At 37.0% G+C, this 9,969-nt stretch overlaps 1 protein-coding gene across 1 annotated transcript in view; it reads right to left on the bottom strand.

Moving 5' to 3' along the window:
* Positions 1–1,715: 1,715 nt before the first annotated feature.
* ppfia4 (PTPRF interacting protein alpha 4) overlaps positions 1,716–9,969 on the bottom strand; it is a 187,616-nt gene continuing 179,362 nt past the window's right edge. The window contains exons 26-30 of the mRNA XM_056468039.1: positions 7,858–8,033; positions 7,695–7,763; positions 6,519–6,699; positions 6,177–6,272; positions 1,716–3,220 (exon numbers count right to left, since the gene is read on the bottom strand). Coding sequence (XP_056324014.1) covers positions 6,211–6,272; positions 6,519–6,699; positions 7,695–7,763; positions 7,858–8,033 — 488 coding nt within the window. The 3' untranslated portion in view covers positions 1,716–3,220; positions 6,177–6,210. The remainder of the gene's footprint in view (positions 3,221–6,176; positions 6,273–6,518; positions 6,700–7,694; positions 7,764–7,857; positions 8,034–9,969) is intronic.

Below are 9,969 nucleotides of genomic sequence, written 5' to 3'. Positions count from 1 at the left end.
GCATCATGTCCGATCGCGATGTCCGGGAAGTGTGTGGAGCGAAACTCTACGTGAAGTGAACACAAACGCACGTTTTCTCCAGTCAGACACCGACTACGACAGCACTCTAGCAGACGGAGCTGTCTAACCGACGGCAAACAGTCACAACTGAGACTTTACAGTTCATAGAATAATGATATATTCATCTCCATGTACAAGTCTGATATATATATATATATTTCCATAAAAAACATAATAGCGTCTTTTTATGATATTTTTTTGTTCATATATACAGAGACGTTGATTAATACTTTGCATAAACAAAGAGGGAGAGAAAGCCTTAAGGTCTTTTCACACCAAGAACGATAACTATAAAGATAGAGATAGGGTCACATCATTCTAATAGCATCTCAGACAATTGGGGATTTCACTGCAAATTAGCTAAACTGATCATACTGTAATAATTAAACTGTATAAATGCTGGGTTCCACACAATTGATCTGTGTTGGGACAAAAAAAATCAAGAAATTTAGTTAACTTATTCAAATTTACAGGTTTAAGTGGATTTAACATAAAACAATTGAGTTGTCACAAAAAAAACCCTTAAGAATTGTGTTCTTTCAGCTCAAACAGCAAATGTCATGTTTAGAGTGTATAACCATAACTACACTACCTGACCACAGTCTTGTCGCCTATCCAAGTTTTTGGAAGAACAAATAATATCTTGACTAGGGGATCATTTGGTATCAGAAGTGGCTTATATGAAAGGCAAAGGCCTCTAGATTGTGCGTATTTTAAAAAATAAAATATGATCATGCTTTGATTTTTAATTATTTAATTAGGACAGTAAGGTCTGACTTTGCTTTGACAAAACTTGTCACTTGACAGAAATATTGTACAGTATAGAATATAACGTCATGGTGCAAAAGAGGACTGCATCCATACATCTCCAGAGTTCATCAAGATTCTTTGGATTCGTCTTCAATGCCTCTTCCTTCATCTTACCCCAGATATGCTCAATAATGTTCATGTCTGGTGACTGGGCTGGCCAATCCTGGATCACTTTGACCTTCTTTACTTTCAGAAACTTTGATATGAGAAGGAGCGCTATCCTGCTGAAGAATTTGCACTCTCTCATGGTTTGTAATGTAACTGGCAGTACAAATGTCTTAAAACCTCAGGCTGTTGATACCTCAGGCCCTAAACCATGATTGTTCTTTCACCAAACTTGACTAATTTCTATGAGAATCTTGGGTCCATGAGGGTTCAAATAAATCTTCTGCAGTGTTTGTGATGATTTGGATACAGATGATTCATGTGTAAAATCTACCTTCTGCCAATTTTTTCCAAATGATCAACTAGAGGTCAAGTTTTTATTTGTTGCTCTTACAACTGGAATCGACGACAAGACTTTTGTCAGCTCTATAATCAACTTAGCGTACAAGGTTTTTCCGAAACTAGCCCTGTTATTATTGCAGTTTGGCACCAGTCACTTTAAATATTAGTGCTCATTAAAGCATGATTAATTCAGGTTGGCTGTCAATGTTTCTGTGAGTTTAACTATATTGTTATAGTGGTGTGAAAGATTTTTAAAACTATATCATTATTGTTATCATAAAGGGCTGTTCACAACAAGAACGATAACTATAAAGATAGAGATAGGGTCACATCTATGACAGTTAGATCAAATTTTCATGAGCAAAATTCAATCTTTTTCATCATTCTAAAAGGATTTCACACAATTGGGCACTTCACAGCAAATTAGCTAAAGTGATAATACTGTAATTACGCTTTAAAATATACTGGGTTCCACACAATCAGTCTGTGTTGGGACAACATGAAGGAATTAATTAACTTTTTAAATTTTACAGATTTAAGTGGACTGAACATAAAACAATTGAGTTGTCGTAAATAAACTCAAGAATTGTGTTGTTTCAGCTCAAATGGCAAACGTCATTTTTAGAGAGTATACCATAACTATATTGGTGTCCACACTGACTGTGAATTACATTCTGGCCTGCGTTTCTCAAAAGCATCATAACCTAAAGTTGATTGTACAACTATTGCAACAAGTTATCTCAACAATCAACTTAGCCAATGAGGTTTTTACAAAACCCAGCCCTGTTATTATTTATAAGCATGTGTTTCAGTTTGGCGCCTGTCACTTTAAATGTTAGGGGTCATTACAGCACGATGGATACTGGTTGGCTGTCAATGTTTCTGTGTATTCAACTACAATCGTTATAGTGGTGTGAAAGATTTTAAAACTATCTTTATTGTTATCATAAAGGGCTGTTCACAACAAGAGTGATAACTATGAAGATAACTAAAACTAATAATATAACATCCACACCAACTAAAAATAATGTCCTGTTTTTTATAAGTATGCGCTGCAGTTTTGCATCTGTTACTTTAAATGTTTGCGCTTGTCAAAGCATGATGGATTCTGATTGGATTCTGATTTTGTTGCTAACCAGGAGTTTCGCGGGAGGGCAAAATTTCAGCAATTTTACAAACGAGATCGAATATATCAGCATTTACATAAATGGATGATAATATCCATTATATCATAACCAACCACACTGCAGTGTCATCTGCAGTTTTTAATATTTGAGCAGGATGTTTTCTGATTGGCTATCAATGCTTCGATTGTACATCAGTAGGAAAACGTTTTCTTGTATTTTTAGTTTCTAATTGTGGATTATATTATTCTACTATATGCATGATTTTTTTTAATCACAAGGGACCATTTACATCAAAAACTATTACTATGAAGACATCATTCATCTGTGACATTATTGTTATTATTGTGGTGTGGACTTCCCTAATCTTTACATGTATTTTTATGGTTATCAATACAGTTATCGCTCTTGGTGGGATTGGGCCTTTATACAGTAAAATGCCAATGGCACACCCAAAGGAGCAGACTAGCACTGACAGACTACAGGGCCAATACACCAGTAAAATACGACCACCACAAAGACTATAGAACCGGGATTACTGGGAAACAACTGATATGACGAGATTTCTCCTTTACAGCTGCTATGCGTTCCACGCACTCAAAGTTCAAAATTCGTCCTTCTGTCCCCCTCTATTGCACGGTGTCCAATGAAAGCTCTGGTGTGGTTCAGGACAGGGGAAGTAAAGCCCTTCCCTCGTCCTTTCAAGGTGTCCCCAGATTTTGGCATATATCATTCTCGAAAGGCCGCAAGCTTGTGTCCGTACAGGTAGTGGGAATGCACTGCCAGGGAAAGGGGAGAAAAGCAGAAGCAAAATTAAGAATTCTTAAAATGTTTGTTCTCTGCATGATACAATTAATCCACATAACGTATGTCAGACATGTTTCTGTTGATGGACTGGATAACTACATAATTATCATGTGTAACTTGAAGTTATTTTATGGAAGAATTGACATGAATAGATTCAGATTTTTACATCTATTGTTAGAGGGCATACCTTCAGAATGTAACTAAAACGTGAGAGAGGGCAGTGGGATGACAAAATTTAATGCATACAGTTTTTCTTTTTTTATTTTAGGTCAAAGACATGCTGTTTAGCAATTGTTAACATTGACCAAAAAAAGAAAGAAAAGAAAAGCAGTAGGTCTTGTTTATTAGGTTCATTCTAAGCTGTTTACACATTGGCAATAAAACCAGGTAACTTTTAAAATACAATATACTTTTACACACATACAATAGTCTACATTTAAAGAGGATCAAAAACGCTTTTTCCAAACCCAACAATGGGATTTGTTGAACAGTTTTAGGATAACTTTGATGAAAGGGTTTGATCCACTTTAAAGAGCCCCTACACTGAAAACCCTAATAAGTTGACTGAACTAAATAAAATTGAGGCAACGAGTTTACTCAATTAATTGAGTAATGGAGTTCCCAAAACTTGCATATTTAAGTTTATTTAACTTGCCAGTTCTGTAAACTATACTTAAATTGTTCAGTTCACCAAACTTAGTACTTAAGTAGATTATACTTAAATTGTTCAGTTCACCAAACTTAGTACTTAAGTAGATTATACTTAAATTGTTCAGTTCACCAAACTTAGTACTTAAGTAGATTATACTTAAATTGTTCAGTTCACCAAACTTAGTACTTTAGTAGATTATACTTAAATTGTTCAGTTCACCAAACATAGTACTAAGTTTGGTGAACTGAACAATTTAAGTATAATCTACTTAAGTACTAAGTTTGATGAACTGAACAATTTAAGTATAGTCTACAAAACCGGAAAGTTAAATAAACTTAAATATGCAAGTTTTCCATTACTCAATTAAATTGAAGCAACGAGTTCTCAATTAATTTAGTTCAGTCAACTTACTAGGGTTTTGAGTGTGTGTAATGATATACTAAGAAAAAATGGTTAAATAAATTTTAAATAAAAAATAAGTAGCCATTTATTCACATTATGATGAATAATTGTACCTGAAGCCATTTGTTTTCTGATTTAAAAAAGGCCTTGCACTTACAGTAAAAGGTTGCACATATTAGAATTTTACAGTAAAGACTACATTTGTGAAAATGACCTATTTTTTTTCAAAGGATTAATTATGATTTTGAGCTCACTACACTTGAAATTTTAAGTTTATCCATTTTCATGGTACATAAGTTAAATTAACTCATATTTTTAAGTGATAGGACCAAAATGCAAAATTTTAAGTTATGTTCTGTCAACTTTATTTAATTGTTTAAGTATAGACAACATTAGGGTTTACAATGTATTATGGGTTTTTAAAAATGACCTTCCATGCAGTGTGTAACACAGCACGAAGTGAAACATCCAGCTGTGGTTTAAATCTGAAAGTGCACCGTGTGTAAAACTATTGATTCTTCAATGAAAGAGTCGACTCAGAGTCGAATAAATGAATCGTGTTGGGTTCAGATTTTTGCCTTTCCCGTCAAACACTAGCGGAGCACAAAGGATCATGGGATTGATCATGATGCAAAGATTGCTATCACAGAAATGGCCAGAGATGTGACTGCGGGGGAAAAAAAAGGGTAAAAGTTAATTTTAGTACGACAGTATACCTTGTGCTGTGTTTGTTCCTGTCATTTTTCTGATGATTAATACAATAACCTACGCTGCAACGCGGGATTCGCCAGCCATTCTTTATTAAAAGAAGGATCAGCAAAGACTACTAATGTGTGGGACTTTGTCAGTAACTCTTACACAGTTTATATGGACCAGTTTCTTCTTACTCCAGGTCCTGTAAGTGTTTCTCCTTCCTAAATAACCTGTAAATATGATTAAAATTGTTGCCTCTTTTTCTGTAGTTTGCAAAATATGTATTTAATTGTGTGTTGTAACTTGTTATTGCTCTAAGTGGTTTGTAATCAGATATCTATTATAGATCAGTGCTTATAACATCTCTCTCAGGTTAAATCTTTATGGGGCTATTCACATATCTAAAATCACTTTGAAAATGCGACGCATGCTTCTTCCTTTACTGGATTAAATGTGTTTCTGAGTCCATGATCCTCTGCCGTTTGCTGTTGCTATGGCCACGTCATTTGTTCCTACACACGAGTGGTGCGGTCCATTTTCAAAATAGTTATAATAATACTGAATGGGTGTCACTGTTATTGCACTCCTGCATTAGGCTCACACATATACTCTGAGCTCTGACTACTTCATAACCATGGTCAACCAATCACAACAGAATGGGTCATCGGACCAATCAGCGCAGATTACCCTCGCAAAGGAGGGATTTGGGTACAAATGAATCAATAAACAAATCATATTGGAGTCTTTGGGATAATTAGGTAAAAATGAATGCATATTATAAGACAATGAAAGTGTTTTTTGACCTTGCATGCATATCAGCATGTTGTTGGTCACCCTCCAAAACCAAAATAGGACCTTTTATAGTGCATAATAGGGGCTCTTTAAATGTTGACCCTTTAAAGGGACAGTTCACCCTAAAATAAAGATTGCTGTTAATTTACACATGGTGACACAAATGATTGATTCTTTTTTTTTCTTCTATATCATAGTAAAGTGTTTTAAAAGTAAAAAAAGTAACAATGTTTAGGTTTTTTTTTTTTAAAGGTAACCTATAAAATATTAAATGTGGGTGACTGGATTAACAGCAAATGCTCATTTATTTTGGACTAACTATCCCTTTTATACAGTATTTTGCAGTCAACTACTCAAAAAGACTGCAGAGGCAGCAGTGAAGGTCTTACCTGTTAGTACGAGTGCAGTGATTAGTAAAAGCAGTTAGCAGGAGTAAGTCCTGACAGCTGAGGGGTCTAGTCTCTGCGGGGCCGGGGGACCGGCTGCTGAACCACAGACACATAGAGAGCAGAAAACATGCAGTGACACAAACCGAACCACCCGATCCGTGCCATTCACATTCGTTACTCCAATCATCATGCTTAAATCCATATGCACTTATTTCACAATTAGTGTTGTAAGATATACTGTAAAGAGGAAAGAGTTAGCAAGGCACCAATTATTGTTAGTACATGCTAACGGCATCGCTGAACTCGATTCACCCTTGTATCCCCCCTGTCCCCCCGCTGTACCTTCTGGTTGCAGCTGTTTTTTGGGCACAGCAGTCATGGAGTGGGGAATGGACATTGTGTTGAGGCGGAATCCAGCAGGGAGGGTCTCAAAGGATCCTGGCATCATACCCAAACCCTGGCCATCCCTCGGCCTGAAGCGTTTGCGCCATGATGGAGACCTTCGGAAAGACTTGTCATCGCACTGTGGAAAAAAGGACACCATAATAACTGGGTTCAGATATTGTTCTTTTGACCATCCATACTAATTCGAAGTTGGCGGTAGAGAATGAGTATGACAGAACAATAATATAAATCAGGGTCATTCATCTATAATGATACCACCACATGGGGACTACTTTGGCAAACCTTTTTCAAGTACCACAATAAGTAGTTACATCCACAAATGTCAGTGAAAAATGTAATGTGCCAAAAGGAAGCCCTATGTTAACAGTATCCAGAAGCGGAGGCTCGAAGGCATCTGGGATGGATCATCACACAGTGGAAACGTGTACTGTGGTCAGATGAATCAGTATTTCAGGTATTTTGGGGGAGAAATAAAAGCTGTGTACTCAGTGACCAAAGAAGAAAAGGCTAAAAAGCTAGGGTCTGTCATGGGGTTGTGTCAGTGCCCTTGGCAAAGGTAACTTGCACTTCTGTGCTGGCACGTTTATTGCTGAAAAGTACATGGAGATTATGGAGCACAATATGCTGCCTACGTTTCCAGGCACTGCTATTTATATTTTAAACAAGACAATGCAAAACCACTTTCAGCACACATTACAAAGTCCTGGCTTTTATTTGCTTGTCTATACTGTCCCAACTTTTTCTGATTTGGGGATGTTTTTGTATATATATGCACAGATACAAATGAAATTCCCTTCTCTATCATACACATAAAATGACGTGGAATAATACATAATTATGACCGCTTCATTTAGGCAGTGCTGATAAAAGTAACAGGTAAACAGTGTCTAAAACAAAGTCTACATATGTACATTAGCAGCTCTGCTCTACCTTTTGAACATCAATCATTGCTTCATTTAACATCAAAATATTATATATAACAGTTTTTAGTGACACGCTTCTGGCTCCTTTGCAAAACAAAACAGACTGCAGTGCATTTCCAGCATCTACATCTGATGACCATTCCATGATTTTGGAAATCCAATTATATATTTATAGAGAAACTTCTCTTACCTCTTCCAGGCGCCGGTCAGTTCCCAGTGCCAAGAGATTATTGAACTCCCTCTCCAGAATCTGTCTGGCCTGGAGGACACAATGGCTTTAGAAAGACTGATCCAATAGATCATCACATCTGTTGGTAAGCAGGTACTGTATGGAGCTGTGTTCTAGCCCTCACCTGTGTGTTCTGCATGGGGATCTGAAGAATGAGGGCCAAACTGCTGAAGTCAAAGGTCTCATCGAGGGCAACGAGAGCTCCGTGAACGCCGCTCTCCAGCAAGTTATTACTGTACTCCTTCAGTCCGATGTTCTGAATCCACTGCATCACCTGATCATTGGTCCACACCAGCGTGTCTGACAGAAACAGCAGTACATGTGTTTGCTATTACCTTTGAGAGTTGTTCAGCAGTGTCACAGTAAACAGACCCAGCTACAGTCAAGTAGGCAGTCAGTCAGTACACTACCTGACTGTATACAGTTTTATTATAAAGCATTCAACAAAGAAATAACTACAAGTAATCATTTAATAATTAAGGCATAATTACATTTTGCTGACCAAGGGGGAATTTATTTGGATTCAAGAGTTCACACTTAGCTGATAATCGTATTTGGCATGCTGTCCCGGGAGAGAGCCCTAAGCTCGTAATATCCTCAAGCCCGGGGCTCCCACCCGTTAGAAGGGCGAGAGGGGAGCTCAGGTAGGTCTCGAGAGCTCCCCTACTTGTCGCTGCGTGAGAAGTGTAAACTAGGGTTGTTTCATTGATAATTTGTTTAGTCGATTGACTATGTTTTGTGTTTTTGGGTGGTGGGAGGAAACCGGGGGACCCGGGGGAAACCCACGCGAACACGGGGAGAACATGTAAACTCCGCACAGAAACACCAACCAGTCCTATAGGAAGTTGGACTAGTGGTGTTCTTGCTGTGAGACCACAGCGCTAGCCGCTGGGCTACCGTGTCGCCCATCGGAAAAAGAGGGAGGAACTGGAGTGAAAAACTCTGGTTATTTATAATGCATCCGTAATCATCTTATGGGTCAGATTACGGAGCTAATGAGGAGCCAGCCGTGTTGATTATAAGCACGTGATCCTCTCGAAATTAGTTTATGAATAAACCACACTATGTAAATAAAGCAAAAAGGTGCTTGGTTAATGTCATGTATGCTTATATAAAGGGGTCTTAAAAAGTCTTAAAATGTCTTCAATTTCAAAAGCAAAAGTTTAGGCCTTAAACGGTCTTAAGTAAACAGTCTAAATTATTGTGTTGTAGGTCTTAAAACATTTTAAACATGAGTTAATTTTCCTCTGTCCAAGTAGAGCTACCCAGTCAGTACAACATCCATCCAATCACCAATCACCAACAAAGATATAACAGTTATTAGACATTTTTACAGCCAGTAGTCCAAATGTAATTCTCTAATCAGGGGAAAAAAACTAAAAACAATTGAACAATTCCCTTATGATAATAACAGTGCAATATTTCACGTGATCTTTCATTTATAAAAAAAAAAAAAAACTATTTATAGAAGTAAGGGGGAGCGGAGCTAATGTTTGTAAATATACATAGAATAGGCAAGGTTTTATAACAAAAAAGCATTATGTTGAATAGGAGTTATTCATGTAATTTTGTCCATAAGAATATAAAAAAAAGAAAAAAAAAGAAACATGCTGAAAATAATGTATAAGTTCTTAAAGTATAAAGTATTAGTTCTTATACAATAATTCAATAACAATCAGTACAATTTCTTCAAATAAGAAGTTATTTAATTAAAATAAACATTGTTCTTTTTGATGGTTTTTATGTTTCAGTTTGAAAATATTAATTTTGTAAATAATAATAACAAATAATAATAATAATAATAATTTTTACTATACAAATATTTTACTGCTTTCTAAAAGATTAAGATACTGTCAGGATTCTGCCACTCCGGTCTTGTTAATTCTTGTTCAGAGTCCAGACACTAGTTTTGTCCTGTCTTGTATATTCAGTTTTGGTCGAGTTTCCTCAAGTCGAGCACTGATTTTCTGTCATAGTGTGTCTTTTGTATGAGCGTCGTCTTGGCCGCGCTCGGGCTGTGCATGTTCCCGCTTGATGCAAGCACGCGGGGTCTGAGTGTGTTTGCGACGTGTTTGCTCTCATCCTGGTGTTTGGGGTCGGTCTGTCTGCTGCGTGGTGTTTCAGTCTCAGCATCTCAGTCTAGTTGGCTTCGGTTGGCGCTTGGATGAAACATGCACGTTGCATGTGTGAGTGCACTTTGAGTTTTCAGTCTTCTGTTGGTGTTGTGTTTAGTACG

Source organism: Danio aesculapii, chromosome 11 (assembly GCF_903798145.1).
Source record: "Danio aesculapii chromosome 11, fDanAes4.1, whole genome shotgun sequence".
In the NCBI taxonomy this organism is placed as follows: Eukaryota; Metazoa; Chordata; class Actinopteri; order Cypriniformes; family Danionidae; genus Danio; species Danio aesculapii.
Note: the sequence above shows the minus strand (reverse complement) of the source record. Positions and strands in the feature narration are given on the sequence as shown.